This window comes from Gadus chalcogrammus, chromosome 18, assembly GCF_026213295.1.
Source record: "Gadus chalcogrammus isolate NIFS_2021 chromosome 18, NIFS_Gcha_1.0, whole genome shotgun sequence".
Lineage (NCBI taxonomy): Eukaryota > Metazoa > Chordata > Actinopteri > Gadiformes > Gadidae > Gadus > Gadus chalcogrammus.
This window is the reverse complement of record NC_079429.1, coordinates 1,048,503-1,071,158: the sequence shown is the minus strand read 5'-3', so window position 1 is coordinate 1,071,158 and position 22,656 is coordinate 1,048,503. Positions and strand designations below refer to the sequence as shown.

At 52.7% G+C, this 22,656-nt stretch overlaps 1 protein-coding gene across 1 annotated transcript in view; it reads right to left on the bottom strand.

Moving 5' to 3' along the window:
- The window catches only part of fasn (fatty acid synthase), a 41,531-nt gene that overhangs the window by 5,196 nt on the left and 13,679 nt on the right, over nucleotides 1–22,656 (bottom strand). The window contains exons 10-37 of the mRNA XM_056576598.1: nucleotides 22,362–22,549; nucleotides 21,720–21,909; nucleotides 20,990–21,084; nucleotides 19,299–19,433; nucleotides 17,857–18,060; nucleotides 16,822–16,937; nucleotides 15,874–16,049; nucleotides 15,301–15,492; nucleotides 14,996–15,076; nucleotides 14,643–14,828; nucleotides 13,808–13,987; nucleotides 12,932–13,135; nucleotides 12,022–12,350; nucleotides 10,994–11,398; nucleotides 10,520–10,684; nucleotides 9,615–9,733; nucleotides 8,608–8,762; nucleotides 7,958–8,161; nucleotides 7,309–7,459; nucleotides 6,565–6,743; nucleotides 6,242–6,361; nucleotides 5,819–5,941; nucleotides 5,231–5,454; nucleotides 4,520–4,718; nucleotides 3,583–3,734; nucleotides 3,183–3,274; nucleotides 2,149–2,546; nucleotides 782–967 (exon numbers count right to left, since the gene is read on the bottom strand). Coding sequence (XP_056432573.1) covers nucleotides 782–967; nucleotides 2,149–2,546; nucleotides 3,183–3,274; nucleotides 3,583–3,734; nucleotides 4,520–4,718; nucleotides 5,231–5,454; nucleotides 5,819–5,941; nucleotides 6,242–6,361; nucleotides 6,565–6,743; nucleotides 7,309–7,459; nucleotides 7,958–8,161; nucleotides 8,608–8,762; nucleotides 9,615–9,733; nucleotides 10,520–10,684; nucleotides 10,994–11,398; nucleotides 12,022–12,350; nucleotides 12,932–13,135; nucleotides 13,808–13,987; nucleotides 14,643–14,828; nucleotides 14,996–15,076; nucleotides 15,301–15,492; nucleotides 15,874–16,049; nucleotides 16,822–16,937; nucleotides 17,857–18,060; nucleotides 19,299–19,433; nucleotides 20,990–21,084; nucleotides 21,720–21,909; nucleotides 22,362–22,549 — 5,148 coding nt within the window. The remainder of the gene's footprint in view (nucleotides 1–781; nucleotides 968–2,148; nucleotides 2,547–3,182; nucleotides 3,275–3,582; nucleotides 3,735–4,519; nucleotides 4,719–5,230; nucleotides 5,455–5,818; nucleotides 5,942–6,241; nucleotides 6,362–6,564; nucleotides 6,744–7,308; nucleotides 7,460–7,957; nucleotides 8,162–8,607; nucleotides 8,763–9,614; nucleotides 9,734–10,519; nucleotides 10,685–10,993; nucleotides 11,399–12,021; nucleotides 12,351–12,931; nucleotides 13,136–13,807; nucleotides 13,988–14,642; nucleotides 14,829–14,995; nucleotides 15,077–15,300; nucleotides 15,493–15,873; nucleotides 16,050–16,821; nucleotides 16,938–17,856; nucleotides 18,061–19,298; nucleotides 19,434–20,989; nucleotides 21,085–21,719; nucleotides 21,910–22,361; nucleotides 22,550–22,656) is intronic.

Below are 22,656 nucleotides of genomic sequence, written 5' to 3'. Positions count from 1 at the left end.
CCGCCGTCTTTTTTACAGGCTATGATCCCGGCACTGACGTCGAAAAGGGTTCTATTTCATTCTTACTGACCGCCGGAGGCCGTGCTTCACACTGGATGTTATCCATCACGCATGCACAGGTCGAGTATTTAATAACAAAGTCCCACGTGACCGGGGATGACGTCGGGGCGCCCGTCTATATAAGACCACGTCACTCTCCAAGATGTCCCTTGTATCTTCTCGCAGTAGCGAGAAACAGGTTTGGAGTACGAAATAAGCTTCAATATAAGCAGTATTAACCGGTGACTCTTTGCTGGTAGCACGGCCTCTGGCGGTCATCCAGAATGAAATAGAACCGTCGATACATACGTGACTCTCGTTTCGACACACGGTTTCATGCGCACTGCAACAATGACTGTACCAATAAAGTATAGTGATGAAGTAATAACAAAGTGGTCTGATAAAAAAAGTACTGCTAAAGCACAAGAAATACTATCAAAGTACTGAAAATAGACTAATAACGTACCAACAAAGTGCTCTAATAACGAAGTCAACGTCTACGATTTGTAAGTCTGTGCAACCGACGCGACCAGAGTGTCGTTACACCACATGTCCACTAGTGGGAGATTTATCAACCGACCAAAAAATGATGTTTATCGGAATCTAAATTAAAGCTAGGTTAGCTTTGCTAACAAAAATATGACTTTTAAACTGCGAACAAAACAACAACAACTGGATCATCTGGGCACCCACTCTCCCGACCTGTTGGGAGGGTGGTGGGGGGGTGGGGGGTAATCCGTACCTTCGGTGGGTTTGCTATTGGACAGCTCTCGGAGCTTGTTGATGGTGAGCTGGCGGATCTCCCGCATCGCCATGACGATGTCGTAGTCGCGCTCCAGCGTCTGGCGCACCTCCACGCCCATCAGCGAGTCCAGGCCGAGGTCGGCCAGCGAGGAGTCAGCGTTCAGGGTGCCCACGTCCCTCACCCCTGGGGAGGGAAACACACACAGCTTAGCACACTTAACTCTCCTACAGCGGTACACATGCACACACACACATAAATATTATATTTCACATTTCTGCATTCCATGTGCAGTATGTCAGTTACATTTGTATTTTTGTTTATTAGAATTATTTCATGCCCGGTATTCTATTTTGTTTACAGCTATATTTATATCATGATTTTATTTATTATTTATTTCATGTCTGGTTTGTGTCATTGTTCAAAGAGCCTGAGACTCAAGAGTGACTGCTGCTGTACGTGTTGGGCTTATGACAATAAACTTGAATCTTTTGACTCTGGAGATGGTCCACGGTATCTAACCCAGTCTACAGGGAGGGTTTAAGTGTAGTTAGGAGCTGTTCTATTGCAACATTTTTATGATTTTCATTATAAATGAATTACTCGATTGATCACGTAATGGTACTCTTCATTACAGCCTGTCTGAAGAAAAGACAGTCTCCAGGACAACCCACACGTCAGTATTTGCAAGCACTATCCTAACGTGATCCTAGCCTCCATTCAGTATTCATAGTTCTTGCAGCGTGCGAAGAACAGCATTTCAAAATAACATACTCTGAATAATGAAGATTGAATCAGAATCAAAGTCGTAGTAACCCTGGGTTACCGTCTGTCCGTCCGACCAGACGCCAGTACTGGTTACAAACAGGGCTGTCTGTCTGACCAGACAGACAGCCACCCAACAACAGCTGACCGCTCTGCCTGTCTGTCTGACCAGACTGTCTGTCTGACCAGACGGACAGACAGCCAACAACAGCTGACCGTCCCGTCTGTCCGTCTGACCAGACTGTCTGTCTGACCAGACGGACAGACAGCCAACAACAGCTGACCGTCCCGCCTGTCTGTCTGACCAGCCACACCAGTACTGGCGTCCGGGCTGTCTGTCTGTCTGTCTGTCTGTCTGTCCCCCCCCCCCCCCCCCCCGGGGACCCCTTACCCAGGATGTGCGCCACGGCCTCCACCAGGTCCTTCTGGTCCCCCCCCCCGTCCCCCCGGGGACCCCTTACCCAGGATGTGCGCCACGGCCTCCACCAGGTCCTTCTGGTCCCCCCCCCCCGTCCCCCCGGGGACCCCTTACCCAGGATGTGTGCCACGGCCTCCACCAGGTCCTTCTGGTCCCCCCCCCCGTCCCCCCGGGGACCCCTTACCCAGGATGTGCGCCACGGCCTCCACCAGGTCCTTCTGGTCCGCCCCCCCGTCGCCCGTCGCCACGGCCCGCTCCGCCAGCACGAAGCTGGACACCACCGGGCGCCGCTGGCACAGGAAGCCGTCCAGCACCTCCAGGCAGGAGGCGATGCGCTGCGGCAGCGTGCCCCCGATCACCGCCTCGTTGCCCCCCATGGTCTCCAGGACCACGCCCACGTCACCGATGGCGCCCCACTGCACGGCCAGGCCGGGGAGCCCGTCGCCCCGGCGCCGCTCGCACACGCGCTCCATGGCCGAGTTGGCGTAGCCGTAGTTGCTCTGGCCGGCGTTGCCGCGGCCGCAGCTGACCGAGGAGAAGGCCACGAAGTAGCGGAGGTCACCGCACGACTTCCGGGTCGCCCTGTTTGGGGGGGGGGGGCGGATGAGGGATGTGGGTTAAAAGAGTGAAAATATTTTGCAGGAAATTGCTTCTAGGATGAAGTACTCTTAAAGCTGACGTATTATACTACCAGTGTAAGCGTGATTGGCCGTAACGAGCCATTTAAAAAATCTGCCTCTTCTGACATCACATTTCGATTCTACTAGTTATCCAACGTCCGTCTGGCATTTATTATTAACCACACGTCATATTCAATCATAAGTCTACACTTGAGCATTGCATATGACATCAAACGCTAGTGAAGTATTCTCAAACCTGCACTGTTAAAAGTTCTCGCATTAGCGGCCTCTAGTGGTTTGAGATAAAACTAGTTATAGTTTATCATTTTCAGATGACAGTAACTGATAACACAATGTTGAGCTTGTCCCACATCGGGAAAAATTGCATAGATAAAAGAAAATAATTGATTGAGAAATAATTTATTGAGAGAGTGCAGGTTTAAATGTAAAGGATAGCACCAAATTGCTAAAGTTATTTGCAAAGTGCTTTTTGCAAAGTGCTGAACAGGTGAGGTCATAGCAGCAAAGGTAAACATTACACCACCGCTAACAACCGCCGTGGTGGCAATCAATCACTTTGACAGTCCCCACAATGTACCTGTCAAGGTGAACGGTGCCGTCGTATTTTGGTTTGTTGACATCGAGGAAAAGCTGGGGAGTCAGGTTCTCCAGCATACCATCCTTCAATACCTGAGGCATGCACACGCACACGCACACACACACACACAAACACACACACTCAGTATCACTTGAAAGGAAACTGCAAAGTCAAAGCCACTAACCACCGTGGGAACTCCCTATTTTGGCCCACAAAGCAATATCAGAACATCATGACGCCGGTGGTTCAGTGCTCAATGTTCGTCTTTATGAAGCTCTACCGTGAAGCTGAACGTTAGATAAGTGGTGCGGCATTAGACTGCTTTTACAGAAGGCATTCAGAATGGATCAACCCTGATCGGTCAGCAGGTGTGTGTGGGGGGGGGGGCAGTGTACGTTACCATGGCGAGGTGGAAGACCCCCCCCAGAGGGCCCAGCCGGCGGGCCTCGGTGACCAGGGCCTCGGCCCCCTCCTCAGTGGACACGTCGCTGGTGGACACCAGGACCTCCACGCCCTGGCTCCGCCACTCCCGCACCCGCCTGGCCTGGTACCCTGGGGGGGGGGGGGGGGGGCGCACAGCGTTACGACGCACGCAGAGCTCAGCACAACCTGGACCCCTTTACCCGGTTTACATTCTATAGACATTTATGATATTCTTAATTTCTGTTAACTTTTTTATTTTATTCCATTTTTATTCTGTTGTATTTTATTTATTTTTTAAGCACAGAGAATACAGAGTGTGTCACGCAGACATTAAACTGCACATCCTGCACGAGTATGAGACAAATAAAAACCTTTGACTCTCATCATCATCATCGTCATCATCACCGTCGAGCAGTGGTCCTCAAACTATTGTCACTAACGTAAACCTCAAATAGATTGAGGTCTACATACACCCCTTTCACCAGCATACACTCTGGAGAGGGAATCAAATAAAAAAGCTTTTCCCATGACTCTGGATGCTCTGAAGTCAGAGCGTAGACCGCTAACTAGATAGAACCGGTTTAGATGCATCCTTTCTGTCGATTATCCTTGTTCACAGACCTTCCCTGAGTTTCCCCTGCAGTCTTGCAGTCCTAATGTGTGTTCCTTCTGGCATATGTACTTATTGTAAGTCCCTTTGGATAAAAGCGTCTGCTAAATTCCCTAAAGGAAAATGTATGCCCCATTTGAGAGTAGGGGAACTCATCCTGGTTTGGGACCACCCCGTGCCGTGCCCCTCGAGGCTTGACAGAGGGCCTTGGGCCCCCAGATTATCGCCTCCCTAATCTGCAGTAAAGCGAGCAGCAGGCCGAGTGGGTGGAGGTGGAGGTGGAGGTGGAGGTGTGAGCCCTCACCGTTCCTGATGCCCGACCGGGAGGTCAGCACCAACTTGCGGGCTCCTCTCTCCGTCAGCCAGTGGGCGAGCTCCAGGCCGAAGCCCCCCAGCCCCCCCGTGATGATGTAGGAGTGGGAGGCGGGGCAGAAGGTACGACAGATGGCCCTCAGGGACAGAGGGGGCGTGGCCACCGCGGGCCCCGTCTCCTCCGAGCGCACCTGGGGACGGACCGACAGACAGCTGAAGGACGGACACGATAATATGACGTTCGAGGATGTCTAGGGGGTTGTATGATGTTTGAAATAGGTGGAGTCTAGGTGCTGGTTTATCGTACAGTTACACGACAAAATAAGCAACACATGTTTAAAGTCTTGGTGAATATGAGAAAAGTTTCAGTGACTACTAATTTAAAACCATGAACTTTGTTCAGGTTTGAATGGATTCAGATCATCTAAAGCTTCTAGTGCCTGGAAGCGGCTTGTCTGTCCCTCTTGGCATAAAGAGGAAGACATGTATATTATTTTGGTTTTCTTTTACCTTACTTTAATATTGTTCTGCAATCAGTTTCGTCACGGTGTGATCTTGTCAGTATGTGGTTTTGTACGCACGTGTTTTACATCAAACAAATCCGAGCAAAAATAATAAATAAAGAGTTAGAATGCCTCCGAGGAGCCATCAACCCAGACCCCCCGAGAGCGGAGGAACGCGTGGATCCAGGAGGGGGACCCACCTGCAGCAGCACTTTGCCGATGTGCTTCCCCTGCGCCATGTAGCGGAAGGCGTCCTCCACGCGGTCCCGCGGGAACACGGTGGTCTTCAGGGGCTGCACCACGGCCGAGGCGATGCCCTCCTTCAGCAGGTCCGACACCTCCTCCCACTCCCGGTTCCCCTCCTCGAACAGCGCGTCCAGCAGGATGCCGTGGAACGCCACGTTCTTCAGGAACAGCGCCATGCCTGGACGGGGGACGGGGGACGGGGGGGAGCCGGCGTGTCACGTGACAGGATATGACGTCGCCGTCAGAGAACGACGACAAATAGAGCTATAGCGGGAACACTCTGAGACGCCATCTTGGAGTTTTTTTATCATTATCAAAGCCCTCCTATTATTGTTCACCCAACGTCTAGAATTAATTACTATAATAATACTAATAGGTGATTTCATCATTAGTATTGACTGCTTGGTAAAGAAGTACCAAGGTGGCGTCTTGGAATGTGCTTTTGGAGCTTCAGACCGCTCCTTTAACTGTAGCCTTCCTCTTCCCAGCTAGCCAAGATGGCCGCTGGGTGAAGAAGGCCAGCGGCTGCACGGACTACTGACCGAGAGGGGAGTTGTTGGACAGGTCGTACTTCCCGATCTCCAGGAAGCGTCCGTGCCGCGCCAGACACCGCAGGCTGGCCTGGAGCTTCTCCTCGGCCAGGGAGTTCAGCACCATGTCCACACCTGGTGCACGCACACACACACACACACACACACACACACACACACCATTAATATGGTTGGAAGTTTTTTTTTGATAGAGGGCAATTGACGGCATCCCAAAATAATACTGCACGGTTATTCTGCACGGGACAAGCACGAGGTAACTCTTAACCAACACTAAACCAAAAACGAGGTGGAGGAAGTGACGTAGAAGCAGTCTCCTCAGATCCTGTGTCCTTGCTGCAGAAGCCGGTAGACTAGCTGCTACATGCCCCTCGTGACTACCAGGCCTCAGATAGTCCAGCAGAGCGGGGGTCTCACCTTTCCCCCGCGTGTGGCGCAGGACGTGCTGCTCGAAGGTGGCGTCGCGGGAGTTAGCGAACGACTCGCTGGTGAGCTGAGGGAACCTCTTCTGGAGGTAGGCCCGCTTCTCCGCCGAACCTGAGAGAGAGAGAGACACACACACACACACACACACACACACACACACACACACACACACACACACACACACACACACACACACACACACACACACACACACACACACACACACACACACACACACACACACAGTTAAAAACTCCACAATAAAAGCCCCCATAATACCGTCCGTGGCGTGCTGCGGCAGCGGGGGTCCTCACCGACGGTCGTGAACACCTTGCACTTCCTGCTCAGGGCGATGGCGATGGCCGCCTGGCCGACGCCCCCGGAGCCCGAGTGGACGAGGACGCTCTCCCCGGGGCGCAGACGCCCGCGCACCACCAGGGAGTAGTAGGCCGTGGCGTACACCACGGGCACCGACGCGGCCTGCTCCAGGGTCCTGGGGGGGAGGGGGGCAGGGGGTCAACGGGGGCGCCTGACGACAGGTGACAGGCTGCCACTCAGACACCTTCGGCCTCTGACATCGTTATAGAAAAGGAGTTTTACTTTTGAAAATGCACCGAAATGGGATTATCAGCACGATGTATAAAATAGAATAAACCTACAACATTGAACTATAATGTTATTATGGTCATTAGCTTTGTTAGTGGTTCACTTAACACTCGTTAGTGCTTGGCACTGCTTGGCACTATGACCATCCTTACTCTACCTAAAGCCATATATTGCTTCTCTTTTTTGTCCCTTTGGATAAAAGCGTCTCCTAAATGCCCTCAATGTAAATGTATTACAATGTCACATGACATTGTAAACTCAGCGGTGGGATGACAGAGCTACCATGTCTGGAAACGTTACGTCAAACGTTCCCGCTCAGACGGAGCCGGTGAAGCGTCCCCCCCCCCTGCCTTCAGACCCTCCAGGCCGTGTGCGCCCCCCCGCCCCCGCCCTCCAGGCCGTGTGCGCCCCCCGCCCTCAGACCCTCCAGGCCGTGTGCGCCGGTTCCTCACCAGCTGGACGGGACGTCCCAGAGGAAGCGGCGGTCGGCGTCCACGCAGGTCGCCAGGCCCTTGGCCGGCAGCAGACCCATCACCCGCCGGCCGCTGGGGTCGCGCCCGGAGAACTCCATTCCCAGCATGCACTGCTGCAGGGCCACATCACCTGGGAGGAGAAGAGCTTGAGCTCACCTCTTGGGGACACTGAATCCTATATTTATAATCTGAATTAATCGTAAAAGGCTGATTTATACACAGTTCTGAAACACCAACTAATTGGAGTCCTGGATCTGGGATTTGTTCCTCTAAATGGATCTAATGGAATAACCTTTTTGCGGAAATGGAGTTGATGATTTTGCATATCCTCGTCAACACCATATGTACTCCCTTATATCAGTAAAATACCCAGTGTTACAACCCAATCTCTTGAGTCTATAACGTAGCACTGAAAGCAGTCTCTTTGCCTATTTTATGAACTTGTCGGTCCTCCAATAACTCTGTCACTTTTCCGGCTTTATGTTCGCTGTTGATCGCACACACAGGTCACTCTGGTCCGAAAAACATCTCTTTTGTGGCTACCTATGCATTAAGAGCAACGGTAGAGTAAAGCGGAGCTAGTGATCAGACCAGGGGGTCAGAGAACAGCCCTCCTCCCCCCACTCACCTGGGATGGCGTCGGGCGGCAGCTTGCCGGTGGCCAGCATGATGTCCCTGAAGTTGAGCGAGCTGTAGTACACGCTGCACAGCTGCACGGCGGGGCTGGTCGCCACGAAGTAGCGGAGCGGCGAGGCGATCCAGCGCAGCGAGGAAAGGTCTCCACGGGTCAGCACGTTGACGTAGGCCTGCTCCGTCAGCTCCTCGTTCAGATCTGAAGGGTGGAGGAGGAGGAGGAGGAGGAGGAGGTCAGAGTCAGTGAGACAGGATTTAATAAACACAAAATCCAGCAGAACATCACAGGTTAATAACAACCCTGTGATGAACCTTGACAAGATCAAAACTCTCCCGGATGGTCACTCCCACTCACCTTTGTATCAAATACCCACAATGCAAAAGTTTCCCTATAAGAATCTTGTTCACCCATTCTCTCACTGAATGTATCTTTGGTAACTCTACTGCCTGTACTTTCCCATGATCATGCTCTGATATTAAATCTAATATTTAGCTGGCCGACGGGTCCTAAAAATGTGTTTTTATTCATCGATAGTCAAACAGGGATTGGATGGGAGTTTGCATCCTTGACTTGGTGGTGTACGACAGACTAGAAGGCGGAGGGCTGAAGGCCGGCGGGGGGCTGAAGGCCGGCGGGCAGCGTACCCTGGTTGATGAGCTGGTGTCTGAACACGCCCCAGCGCCCGTCCCGGAACACGTTCATGGCCAGGTCGGCCTGCAGCGCCAGCCTCATGGCGTCCTGGTCCTGGGCGAGGGTGGGCGTGGCCGAGGCGTCGTCCAGGTTGGACACGAACGCACAGCTGGGGTGAAGCAGGGGGGGGGAGAACACTGGTCACGGTACCACTCTGGGGTGAAGCAGGGGGGGGGAGAACACTGGTCACGGTACCACTCTGGGGTGAGGCAGGGGGGGGGAGAACACTGGTCACGGTACCACTCTGGGGTGAAGCAGGGGGGGGAGAACACTGGTCACGGTACCACTCTGGGGTGAGGCGGGGGGGGGAGAACACTGGTCACGGTACCACTCTGGGGTGAGGCGGGGGGGTGAGAACACTGGTCACGGTACCACTCTGGGGTGAAGCAGGGGGGGGAGAACACTGGTCACGGTACCACTCTGGGGGGGGGCAGGGGGGGGAGAACACTGGTCACGGTACCACTCTGGGGTGAGGCAGCGGGGGGGGAGAACACTGGTCACGGTACCACTCTGGGGTGAGGCAGGGGGGGGGGAGAACACTGGTCACGGTACCACTCTGCAACGCCCTCAAGGCGTGAATCAAAGAAGTGCTTTCAAAATACAATGTGGGTCAAAGATTTATCTTTTTACTCACAATTGAATGCATTTCATTTGGAACATGCAAATGTTATTTCTAATATCTTATTTTGTTACATGATGACATCTTTGTAATGTGAGTGAGTGAGTGACAGAGTGAGTGAAGGAGTGAGTGAAGGAGTGAGTGAGTGAGTGAAGGAGTGAGTGAAGGAGTGAAGGAGTGAGTGAGTGAGTGAGTGAGTGAGTGAGTGAGTGAGTGAGTGAGTGAGTGAGTGAGTGAGTGAGTGAGTGAGTGAGTGAGTGAGTGAGTGAGTGAGTGAGTGAGTGAGTGAGTGAGCGAGTGAGTGAGCGAGTGAGTGAGTGGGTGGGTGAGTGAGGGTCCTACCGTATGCGGTGTCCCCCTGGCTCCTGCCGCAGACAGTTGACCATCCCCACCACCCCGCAGTGGCTCTGGGAGGCCGTCAGCCAGACGGGGCCCTCAGAGTCGGCCTCCGCCAGCCTCGCCTGGGGGGACGGCACCCAACAGTTAGTGACCTCGCTTCAGCCTACAGAATTTACATTAGGGATGCACCGAATATTCGGCCACCGAAAATTGGTTTCGGCCGATAGAGTAAAAAAAATACACCGAACATTTTTATTTTGGATTAAAAAAAAAAATATATATAATATTTTTTTTACTCATTTATTTAAAAGGTACATTGTTCTTAAATTCTAGCTATAATGTCTGCTGGAATGTTAGAAAACGTTCAGTATTAAATAAATATTTTGTATCAAATTTGTTTTACTCAAAAAGCAAGACATAAAAGTTTATAAAGGACATTTAATTGTTTGATTTATGCAATGGTGAAAAATTAAAGCAAAATGAATGAAAAACGGCAAAAGCCACATTCGGTATTCGGTTTCGGCCAAGAATTTTCATTTCGGTGCATCCCTAATTTACATTATGGGATTTTATTTTAGAATATCTCCAAATGCAACCCATAGATTTAAATGGACAGTAAAACAGTAAAGTTAATTTATCATAGCTGTTTTAATGTATGGTTGAAGTTGGTTTCACTTCCCCATGAAGCGACAGCCTGGCCGGAGTTCCCCTGTTTTAGTTTTTCCTCTGAAATTTCTACAACTTTTACCCAATGCTCTTCCTCGTTTACTTTTGGTTTCTCTTCTGGGTTACAGCTGCTGAATTATGATTGGCTAGCCTCAGTCTTTTCTTCCGCCTAACTACACCTTTCTTATTGGCTGATACAAAAGCTCTTCTTCATGACCACATGAGGGGAGACCACGCCTCACCTTGAGGGGCTCCACCCACTGGTAGTCGCCGGCGTCGACGGGAATGAAGACGGGCGTCTTGGCCGGTTGCCGCCGGCGACACAGGAAGAGCGCCGAGCCGTAGAAGGACTTCCTGTAGACGACCAGGGTGAGGGAGGCCTGGGAGAACAGCGTCTCCCACTCGGCCTGGGGCAAGAGAGAGGGAGGGGGGGAGAGAGGGAGGGGGGGCGGGTTACAGCAGGCTTAAACCGGTTGGCTGAGCCACTGCTGACTCACCGTCTCCGAGGGCATATATTTTAGCCGCGTTAGCGATAGCTTATAAACAGAGGGCCGGTTTAGCGGACAGCGTGTAAATGTCTGCTACTAAGCCATTTCTTAAAAAAACACAATTCAGACCTTAAGAATACGTAGAATACAACATTGGTGGGCCGTACTCTACAGCAGCTTTGGTGTAATACTGCCCCCCCCCGCCTGCACTGCTGCAGGGCCCCTCACCTGTGTGAGCAGCTGCTCCGGCTGGCTGTTCTGGGACGTCCCGGAGAGGAAGGCCAGCATCTCCCCCAGGGTCTCCCCCTTCAGCAGGGTGTGCAGCAGCACGAAGCCCCCCTCCTTGGCGCCCGAGGCCAGGTGGGCCAGCAGCGCCGGGGCCTCCAGCGCCCCCACAGGGCCCCAGGCGCGGTTACACAGCACCAGGTCGGCCCCCCCCAGGCCCCCGGGCACGGGGCCGGCGGCCGGGTCCCACGGGGCCCCCGCCGCGACCCCCAGCTGGTCCAGCTGGGCCCGGTGGGGCTCCAGGAGGGGGGCGGACGGGGCCGTGGCCGTGTAGTCCAGACGCAGCATGGGCTGGATGTTGAGGACGGGCACGGCGCGGGAGAAGAGCTGCCCGTCGCTGGAGAAGGCCTGGAGGGAGGGCCGGGGTCAGAGGTCAGGGGTCAGGGGTCAGGGGTCAGACCACAGGCACAGCAACGAGGACCGAAGAGGGGCTAGGTGACAAGGTCACCCCCCAAAACCAGCAGATGTCCCCAATGTGTTAGCGTCTAGTCCGAATCCCCCTTTAACGGGGGGACACGTTACACCCCCGGGTGTGAGTGTTTAGCCGTTACAAGCCGTGTTGAAATCCTGCCCCTTCTGACATCACAAGTGCCACGTGTCCACCTAGATCATTGGTTCTCAAAGTGCGGCCCGCGGGCCAATGGCGGCCCGCAATGACATACAAATGGAAGTAAAAAAAAAAAAAACATTAATCAATATTAATTTTAACAAAAATAAATAAATATAAAGAGAAAAGTCGACTCTCTAGCTTTCTATTAAATCCTGTTCCATTTGTTAGTTTTAATCCGACTGTACATCACTTTGAAAGGATGAACCTCAGTTTGGTGAATTAGACCTGAGAGGTCCACGGGGTAATGTTTCAGTACACCACTGGGATGCTGACGGCGTTTCCCGCCAGTTATTTTTTCCTGTGGCGGCCCTCAGCGGTCCCACCTCTGAGGCCCCCTGGTCTAGACGTGCGCCCCCCTCACCTCCAGGACTCTGATGCGGCCGGGGGTGCAGTTCTCCAGGGCCGTGTCCAGGCAGTGGCGGAGGGCCGGGGCCTCCAGCAGGCCCTGCAGGAGGGGGTCCTGCACCAGGCACGCCCGCTCCCGCTCCACCATCTGCTCCAGCTCCGAGCGCAGGTTGCCGTTGAGCTCCAGGCCGCAGAGCAGCGCCAGCAGACGGGCCAGGCCGGGCTCCGCCGGGGGCCCCTCCGGGTCGGCCCCGGGGCCGCCGGCCGCCTCGCCCCCCTCCAGGCCCGGGACGGCCAGCTTGATGCCGTGGGGGGCCAGCTTACCCTGCAGCTGGTGGATCAGCCCTGGAGGGGGGTGGGGGGGGGACACTCAGACGGGGAGCTACAGACTGCGCTCTCCAATGACTCGTTACGGCCCAATCCCATTTCTACCCCTTACCCCTCCCCCTTACCCCTCCCCCTTGTTTTGAAGGGGTAAGGGGTAGAAATTAGACCCAATCCCATTTCTAGAATAGACGAAAGCATTGTTTGAAGCCCTCTGCCTTCTTTAAAGTCAATCTCTCGCACCTTGACCCTCAGCAGATGGAGACAACGGCCAACCCGCTAGCCCATTAGCCCGCTAGCCCATTAGCCCGCTAGCCCATTAGCCCGCTAGCCCATTAGCCCGCTAGCCCATTAGCCCGCTAGCCCATTAGCCCGCTAGCCCATTAGCCCGCTAGCCCATTAGCCCGCTAGCCCATTAGCCCGCTAGCCCACTGGCCCGCTAGCCATTTGCCCGCAAGTCCGTTAGCAGACTAGCCAATTAGCCTGCTAGCCAATTAGCCTGCTAGCCCATTAGCCTGCTAGCCCATTAGCCCACAAGGTCATTAGCTTGCTAGCCCATTAGCCTGCTAGCCCATTAGCCTGCTAGCTTGCTAGTCGCCTACCCTTGCAGACGCGGAGCTCCTGGACCAGCCTCTCGTCGGAGGCCAGGCAGGCGGTCTCGGCGTACGGGACGAACACAAACTCCTCCAGGGTGGGCGGGCTCTGCTGGAGCTGGCGGCGCGGCGCCACCGTGGCGTGGAGCCCGCAGATCTGCACGCCGCCCGCCACGATGTTGTCCAGGCAACGGTCCACCTTCACGTCAACGGCTAACGGTCGGAAACACAAAGCATTTAGCGACGGCGGCGCCAAGAAATATGAAACAAAGAGAGGAACCGTCACACGGACCACTGGGAGCAGGCAGGGCTGAACCACTTGGGGAAGGAGGCGGATTGCGATTGTTTCTACCAATATTGCGATTGCGCTTTAGGCTCAATCCCATTTGTACCCCTTACCCTCACCCCTTCAAAACAAGGGAGGGGTAAGGGTAAGGGGTAAGGGGTAGAAATGGGATTGGGCCTTAGTATGCGATTATCTTTTTTTAAAGTTCCTTACGTTCTGTACTATTCACTAGACACAAGCAATAAGTCGTTCTATAGTCTGACCAACACAACATTGGAAGCCGTCAACATATAAACTGCTCTTTCCCTTTAGGCCAGGCCTATGTGTTGAGATGAATTGATATAACATCTTTATTGAACCCTCAAATTGTCGAAAAAGTAAATATCTAAGAATCTTACTGATCTCTTCAGTAACAAATTACAGCAAAAAGAGTAATAAAAAAATATTGATCTATCTATCTGTCTTTATTTTTTTATCGCAGCCTTTTCGATTTGCAAATCGCGTTCCATTACATCTCGCGTTCGTTTGATTGGATTATTGTTCAGCCCTAGCAACAGGACCTCGGGGGGTCTCGGGGGGGTCTCGGGGGTCGAACCCACCTTGCTGGTCCTGGCCGTAGGGGGAGACCCTCTGCAGGTGCAGGCCGGGGTCCACGCACACCGAGCGGATGCGGGTGGGCAGGCGCAGGCTGCGTCCGGGCAGCCCGGCCACCACCATCTGCAGCATGGTGTCCAGGAGGACCACCCAGCTGCCCGTCCACTGGAGCCTCCCGCTGTCGCCTGGGGACGTGGCGGGGTCATGGGTCACGTTAACACACACCCCAGGAACATACCGCCACATTAACCACACCCTGGCTCACTGGGAAGGTTCTGTGTAATGTGTCCGTCCACTGTCTGTCTGTATATGTTGTGTCTATTTGTTGTCTTTGTGTACTATTACGTTGGATGTTGTGTGGTAAGAATATAACTTGCCCCTTTGCAGAATAGGGAAACACAATTTCGAACCTCTGTAATTACTAGTTGATGGTCTGATTGACAATAAACTATGACTTTGATTCGATTAATCGAAGTTGAATCGTTGTTTTATTATTTTACTGACTTGTACCAGAATGGATCAGCTTGTATCGGCTTAAGATCATTACATAAGGTTCAAACATAACAGAGTGGAAGACGGCGTGGCATCAGAACATGGGGTGGAGTCACAGGATCATGTGCAGGGGAGTGGAAGCTGGCATGCTTGGGATCTGTGTTTTGGGCAGGACCCAGAAACGGGTCGTGATCCAGTCTGAAGGATCACCAATCCCGTTGCATGGTTGGTTGGTTGCCACGGACACGCAGTAAACTATTCTTTGGCGTCCCCGGATCAAAGCATTCAACAACCCCCATGTTAGATAGATGTTAAGATCTAACAGTTTGCAAACACACACACACACACCTGCGTTGTTGGTCTCCAGGATGCCTTGGAAAGTCTTCCCGTAGTCGTAACCACGGAGACGCAGCTCTTTGTAGATGTCGTGGGTCTTCAGCTTCAGCATGGGATCCTCGTCGTCCTTGGCAACCACCTGGCTGACCTGAGCGTGGAAGGCGTCCAGGGCAGAGTCCTCCAGAAGGCTGACCCGACCTGCAGCCGCAAGGGACACCGAGGGGAAGATTAACCACCGGAGGAGGAGGAGAAGAAGGAGAAGGAGAAGGAGAAGGAGAAGAAGAAGAAGAAGAAGAAGAAGAAGCAGCTCATACATTTATGAGGTAAGTAATAAGTGACGAGTATTGCATATGCTGAGCACTCACCACTGACGGCCAAGTTGCCATTTTCCGAAACCTCAAACTTGTTGGAGGCTGGCATGAGGCGCACCTCCAGCTGAACTGAGCCTGGAGAGGAGAACACGTTGAAGTGTTAATAAAGACTCTTAGCATCAGGAGGATATGCACATCGAGACACACACACACACACACACACACACACACACACACACACACACACACACACACACACACACACACACACACACACACACACACACACACACACACACACACACACACACACACACACACACACACACACACACACACACACACACGTCCCCACTCACCCGTCTTGGGCAAGATGGTGGCCCTGTGGATGGTCACGTCGTCGAAGGTCACGGGGGTGGTATCCATGACGACGCCCAGGCTCCTCATCAGGGTCCTCCAGGCCAGGACCAGGTAACCGGTGGCCGGGTACAGGACACGCCCATCGATGCAGTGGCCAATCAGATAGTAGTCTGGGGACTCCGGGTTTATGTCTGCGTGGAGAGACGCGACAGAAGGAAAAGGGTCACTTGCGAGGACAGAAGCCGGTTCTGTCAGGTTCCTGAGGACCGGGTTGACAGGCAGGGCAAGACAGTACCAATTTAAAAATGCATTTAGATTATGACACTCAATTACCGAACGAAGACACTCATCCTGTTTTTAAACCTGCAGTTTTTCAGTGCAGTTAGTTTCATCCTCAATCCTCTGCAAGTCATTACTTCATAATGAATCACTCGGCAGCAGTGATCTGGAAACCCTTTATTATTAAAACGGATTATGAATTATCACAGGTGAGTCTGTGCCTCCCTGTCCGCTCTCCTTTCCTACGCTGCGTGGAGGACAGCGTGTTTCTCTCTCCGGTGTTTGTCTCTCACCGATGTTATAGACGGTGGCGGACGTGGAGCCTCCCGACCCGGCGGGGAAGTCCTCTGCCTTCGGGACGTCCCAGGTCTGGGCGTGGTCCCACTTCACCAGGGGGGAGATCAGAGGGGTGCCATGGGGTACCGGGTACGTGACCGACGGACACAGGAAGTTACTGTCCACGTTGACGCTGCAGAATGAGAAGGGAGGAGAATGAGTCATCCAAAAACACAGAAGTCGGTCTAAGAAAAAACAAGATCAAGTCAGGCGTCTGCTGCTGTTGCAGGCCTGCGGTAGGCCAGTCGGGTCGCTTCATCATGCAGAAGGAATCGGTCGGACAGGATTCAGTCCACCTCCCGACCCGGCTACCTGCAAGCACTCTTCCTGGGAACACATTGTGCACCTAAGACTCTTCCACAAGGCCCATGTAGGGCATTTAGCAGACGCTTTTATCCAAAGCAACGGTTCATACACACATTCACACACCGACGGCGGAGTCAACCATGCAAGGCGACAGCCAGCTCGCCGGGATCAGTCAGGGTGAGGTGTCTATCTCACGGACACATCGACACTCGGCTATAGAGGAGCCTGGGATCGAAGTAACAGCCTTCCGGCTACAAGGCAATCCGCTCTACCTCCTAAACTAAGCCAAACCCAATAGGCAGACCTATTGCTTAACCTAGCGAGCGAGTAATGCGTTTTGGGGGAGTGGCTTTGAAGGGAGGCCTGAAGGGAGGGGGGGGGGGGGGGTTTCAGTTGGACACTCTCAAAATCAATCTCACTCTGGCTGGTCACTCCAAGGAGGCCTCCTCCAGCTTTAAAGATTCAATACACATGAGTAGTAACTCTGTAGGTACTCCGAGACAATTTCCTCTATAGCTGTAGTACGATTAGATTCTCATAATAAATGTTTTTCCCATGCCATTTGAGAGGGAGATCACACTGTAGGGGAGCCCACTGACCCGTTCATGTAGATCTTGCCGACGTGCGTGAGGAAGAACTCCAGGTTGTTGGCGTGGCCCCTCTTCATCAGCGGGAGGATGGACGTGGTTGGCTTCAGGCTGCGCTTCAGGATGGCCTGAGCCCCAGGAGACAGGAGGGAAGAGTTAACACCAGAGGAGCTCCCAGAGCCACACGGGTGTGTTCACAGACTGAAAGGCCTGTTCATGACCAACGGAGGCCGTGAACTGGATTGTGTTTCATTTGTGCTCTACTTTTACCTTGCATAATATTAACATATTTATGCAGATATGAGAGTTACGTTATCATTTGTAAATTCCCCATCCAATTTTAAAGTCAAAGATAAAGTGTGTGTGTTAAATACGCACGCATGACCTTATAATATAGGTCATGCATACGTATTTAGGTCATGTGACTAGTGTATACGGCAGGTCCACAACTAGACTATTCATAGCTCTTAATCTCCTCTTCCTCCTTATCTCAGACCAGCAGCGTCACGACCAGGCGTGACCACGGCTGTGTAAACAGCTCGCTCTTCCCCACAGTAGCCTCTTCAGCGTCCGATGACTGATCGATAGGAGGTCTGATAACCGAGTGGCTGACTATGACGCCACGGCAGGCTGATAAGACAACTATTGAGCCGAAGTTGAGTGTGTGCCGACGTAATCAGATACCAGCGCTCGTAAAGCCATTTCCTCAGGCAACCGTTTAAAGAATGTGCTTGCTTCTTTTGACAATTATCCGTGATTTACTCCACGTATGGACGTATGTTTTGCAATGTTCCGTCAGTTCTTCCACGGTACTTCCCAATACCACCAATGATATAAGGTGTGTGTGTGTGTGTGTGTGTGTGTGTGTGTGTGTGTGTGTGTGTGTGTGTGTGTGCGCGCGCGTGCGCGTTAAAGTTAGAGAGTGAGTCTATCTCCAGCACCAGTGAGTGAGTAAGTGTGTGAGTGCGTGCGGACGCGAGTGTGCACGTGCGTGCGTGCGTGCGTGCGAGTGTGCACGTGCGTGCGTGCGTGCGTGTGTTCGCCCACCTGCAGCAGGGCGTGGGGCGCTATCTCCAGCACCACGGCGTTGTCGGGCACCAGCCTCAGGCCCTCCTGGAACAGCACGGGGCTCACCAGGTTGTTGACGTGGTAGTCGGCCGAGCTGTACAGCGCCAGGGGGGTCCCCCAGTCCTCCTGGGGGATACTGGTGCTCACCCAGCGGGGAGACCGCCTCCGGGGCTCCACGATCACCTGGCCAATGGGAGGAGAGCACGCAGGGCCGTCAGGGCCATGTATGGTCCTCTAAGGAGGCGACCCCTTTACCTTCAAACGTTTCGATTTTTTATTTTTTTTATTTTATGCGTGCGTAAAATATTTTTCCTTCTATACCGAGAATGCTGTGCTTTACATGTAGAAATGCTTTCTATGGCAATACATTGATGATGTTATACAATGCTTTCTTCAATGGTTATATTATGATATGATCAATGTATTGGTGAACCCGCTGAAACTTTAGATTTGTTGTTTTTTGTGCAAACCCCCGAAAAAGAAAGGGAACCGTTGTCCCCCTTCCTGCCACAAGGGGTCAGAGTTTACCAAGATGATAAAAAGGTAAACAGAACCCCAACGTGAACATTTTTCTCTGTTGGCATTGGGTTTATATGACCGACACCAACTGGCTCATCGTTGATCAAGTTGTGGGGGAACAATGCAACACTTCCCTTCACGGGCCGGGGAGCATATCCAGTTTGACTCGGATATGAGTCACACAGACATTCACATAGCTTCTGGGCGCTTCGCTAAGCCCACTTTGCTTGCATATTCGGGAACAACTTGTACAATTGTGATTTATCTCACGGTTGGATTTGTCTGGGGATGGACACTTACATTGATTGCACTACATTATTCTTCAGCACTTAAATTAGTTATACACGTGCTGAATATTAAAAGGTATGGTAAAGGTTTCTATTGTAATGAAACCTACTTTTTTGTAATTTGTGTACATTTTGATTTAAGTTAATATCATTTAAACCTTTAATTATTGTTGGTTCATTAATATGTATGCATCTATGCATACAATATGTGTATATGTTTATATTTCTTTAATAATGGATATTTTTAGATTTTCTTTCTTTCATTTAATGTTTTTCTAACACATTTTGTGAAACATTTGTGTGCCCCTAAATGTTTTTTTGTAGCCCTAAATGTCTTTGTGGGCCCCTCAATGTCTTTGTGGGCCCCTCAATGTCTTCGTAGGCCCCTCAATGTCTTTGTGGGCCCCTCAATGTCTTTGTGGGCCCCTCAATGTCTTTGTGGGCCCCTCAATGTCTTCGTAGGCCCCTCAATGTCTTCGTAGGCCCCTCAATTTCGGTGTGTGGCCTTAAATGGTCCCTACATATCTTTTTGGGCCCCTTAACATCTTAGACTGGCCCTAAATATCTTAGTGCCCCCCCCCCCGGGCTGGAGGGCGGCCCTCTTGGGCTGCGTACCTTTCGGAGCGCGGCGAGGAGGGCGGGCGCGATGGAGGCCATGTAGTAGGAGTGGAACGCCACGCCTGCACTGCGCACCTCCTTGGCGAACACGCCGCTCTCCTTCAGCTGAGCCACAAACGTGCTCACGGCCTCCTGCAACACACACACACACACACACACACACACACACACACACACACACACACACACACACACACACACACACACACACACACACACACACACACACACACACACACACACACACACAAAGCACAGGGCGTGTGAGTGTTGCGTAACCAGAACTCAAGCTTTACAAGTCTGTAAATATGTGGAAGTGGAACGCGGTGATTTGCCTCGAGGCGAGGGTATGAGTTCAACTCCTGTGATTTAACCCGTGTAGTAGTGATGGAACCACGACAGTAACACACTGTTTGACCACAGGAATGATGCCAGAAGGCAGAAGGATGTCATCGTACAATGACCCTTTCAAGAGAGATTAAAACCACACCATATAATGTGTGCATTCTCTTCAGTGGATTGTCTTTGAGAAGGACAATGTCTGGGTGGTGGAGCAGAGAGGTGGAGCAGTGAGGTGGAGCAGTGAGGTGGAGCAGAGAGGTGGAGCAGTGAGGTGGAGCAGTGAGGTGGAGCAGTGAGGTGGAGCAGTGAGGTGCAGCAGTGAGGTGCAGCAGTGAGGTGCAGCAGTGAGGTGGAGCAGTGAGGTGGAGCAGTGAGGTGGAGCAGTGAGGTGCAGCAGTGAGGTGGAGCAGTGAGGTGGAGCAGTGAGGTGTTGGAGCAGTGAGGTGGTGGAGCAGTGAGGTGTTGGAGCAGTGAGGTGGTGGAGCAGTGAGGTGGTGGAGCAGTGAGGTGGTGCAGCAGTGAGGTGGAGCAGTGAGGTGGAGCAGTGAGGTGGTGGAGCAGTGAGGTGGAGCAGTGAGGTGCAGCAGTGAGGTGGAGCAGTGAGGTGGAGCAGTGAGGTGGTGGAGCAGTGAGGTGGTGGAGCAGTGAGGTGGAGCAGTGAGGTGGAGCAGTGAGGTGGAGCAGTGAGGTGCAGCAGTGAGGTGGTGGAGCAGTGAGGTGGAGCAGTGAGGTGGAGCAGTGAGGTGGAGCAGTGAGGTGGAGCAGTGAGGTGGTGGAGCAGTGAGGTGGAGCAGTGAGGTGCAGCAGTGAGGTGGAGCAGTGAGGTGGTGGAGCAGTGAGGTGGAGCAGTGAGGTGGAGCAGTGAGGTGCAGCAGTGAGGTGGAGCAGTGAGGTGGAGCAGTGAGGTGGAGCAGTGAGGTGGAGCAGTGAGGTGGAGCAGTGAGGTGCAGCAGTGAGGTGGAGCAGTGAGGTGGTGGAGCAGTGAGGTGGAGCAGTGAGGTGGTGGAGCAGTGAGGTGGAGCAGTGAGGTGGAGCAGTGAGGTGGTGGAGCAGTGAGGTGGAGCAGTGGAGCAGTGAGGTGGAGCAGTGAGGTGGAGCAGTGAGGTGGAGCAGTGAGGTGCAGCAGTGAGGTGGAGCAGTGAGGTGGTGGAGCAGTGAGGTGGTGGAGCAGTGAGGTGGAGCAGTGAGGTGGAGCAGTGAGGTGGACAGTGAGGTGGACAGTGAGGTGGACAGTGAGGTGGAGCAGTGAGGTGCAGCAGTGAGGTGGAGCAGTGAGGTGGAGCAGTGAGGTGGAGCAGTGAGGTAGACCATTAGGTGCAGCAGTGAGGTGCAGCAGGGTGGTGTACCTGAGGTCCAGAGATGGTGACGGTGTCCTCTGAGTTGTGGCAGGCGGGGACCACGCCCTCTGGGCACTGGGCCTTGCACTCGGCCCACGTCAGCCCTGCGGACAAAACACAATAAGTTACTCTCCATCAGATCCATAATACAAGACAAGACACTCGTTACCTCATTCCCTAAATAGTGAACACAATTTAAATCACAATTTAGGAAACAAGTAAGGCACAGAACAGGAAAAAAATTACGTCTGCTGGTCGCATGAATAAGCAGAAACCTGTGGAATGTCACTGGGTGTACTGGATCAGTTATTTTACTGCTCATTGCTGGTATTCGGTGCACTATATACTCAGTGCATGTGTATAGTCTAAACCCAGGAGAGCACAATGAAATGGTGACGCCTTAATTAGTGCACTCATTCAGATCCACAGCGTTGTGTGAGCCTAGAATTAAACAGCTGGAAGCGCACTCAAGAGAAAGAAAGAGAGGAGACAGAAGGAGACAGAAGGAGACAGAAGAAGAAGAAGAAGAAGAAGAAGAAGAAGAAGAAGAAGAAGAAGAAGAAGAAGAAGAAGAAGAAACATAGACAGAGACAGAGACAGAGACAGAAGAAGAAGAAGCAGCAGCATAGACAGAGACAGAAGAAGAAACATAGACAGGGACAGAAGAAGAAGAAGAAGAAGAAGAAGCAGAGAGAAGAAGAAACGGAGCCAGAAGCAGCAGCTAGCCCCCGGTCCTCACCGACAGCGGCCATGCCCCCCGGGGGCAGGTTGGCCTCCTTGATGCAGCGCCCCCTCCAGTAGGCGGCCAGTATGGCCTCGCTGTGGCTGAGGGAGCCGTCTGCGTAGCCGCAGGCTAGCTCGCCCACCGAGTGGCCCACGATGCCCTCTGGCTTCAGCCCCAGCTGGGTCAGCAGGTCGATCTGAGCCACCTGATTGGACCAGAGAGAAACAGAGCTGCTGATGGACTCTTGAAAGGGATTCAGAAGGCAGCATGTAGTATGTGTGCAGAGTAAGTTAAAGCGGGGGTATACTATGCCACCAGGTGTTGGTGTGGTCCACCTAGATGTGTGCTGGGTAGATCAGTCTACCACCCTACCTAGTGGACTGTAGCAAATGTTGCTTATCTATCCATCACTTACGATGTCACCAAAACACAGGAAAAGGCAGATTATGAAACGGCTTGTAATGTCACACTCATACCTGGCTGCATTATACCACCCCTTTAACATAGCACTGTCAAGGATAACACCGTGTAGGGAAAGTCATGTCATGGAAACTTCAGGAACATATTCTCCATGGGCTGTGGTCCAATCACGTGTGGATAAGAATGTGTTCCCAACGGTTCCATGAGGTGACGTGGTCACAGTCCGGCGGTCGGTACCTGAATGGCCGCCAGAGCCACGAAGGCGTGCACCGTGTCCTCGAAGGTGCTCTCGTCGGCCTGCATGAGCAGGCTGGACACACACAGGCCCGTGTCCTTCAGGGCCACGTCCGAGCGCAGGATGGACTCCCTGAACTGCGGCAGCTGCATCATGTGCTGGCCCATGCCGGCCCACTGGGTCCCCATGCCTGGGGGACAGAACAGAGCGATTAGGCTAATTAGTTCATGTTTTATTTAGAGACACTATGTTCACTCAATGACAGTCCCCCCCCCAGTGTTGCTGCTGATCAGTTTA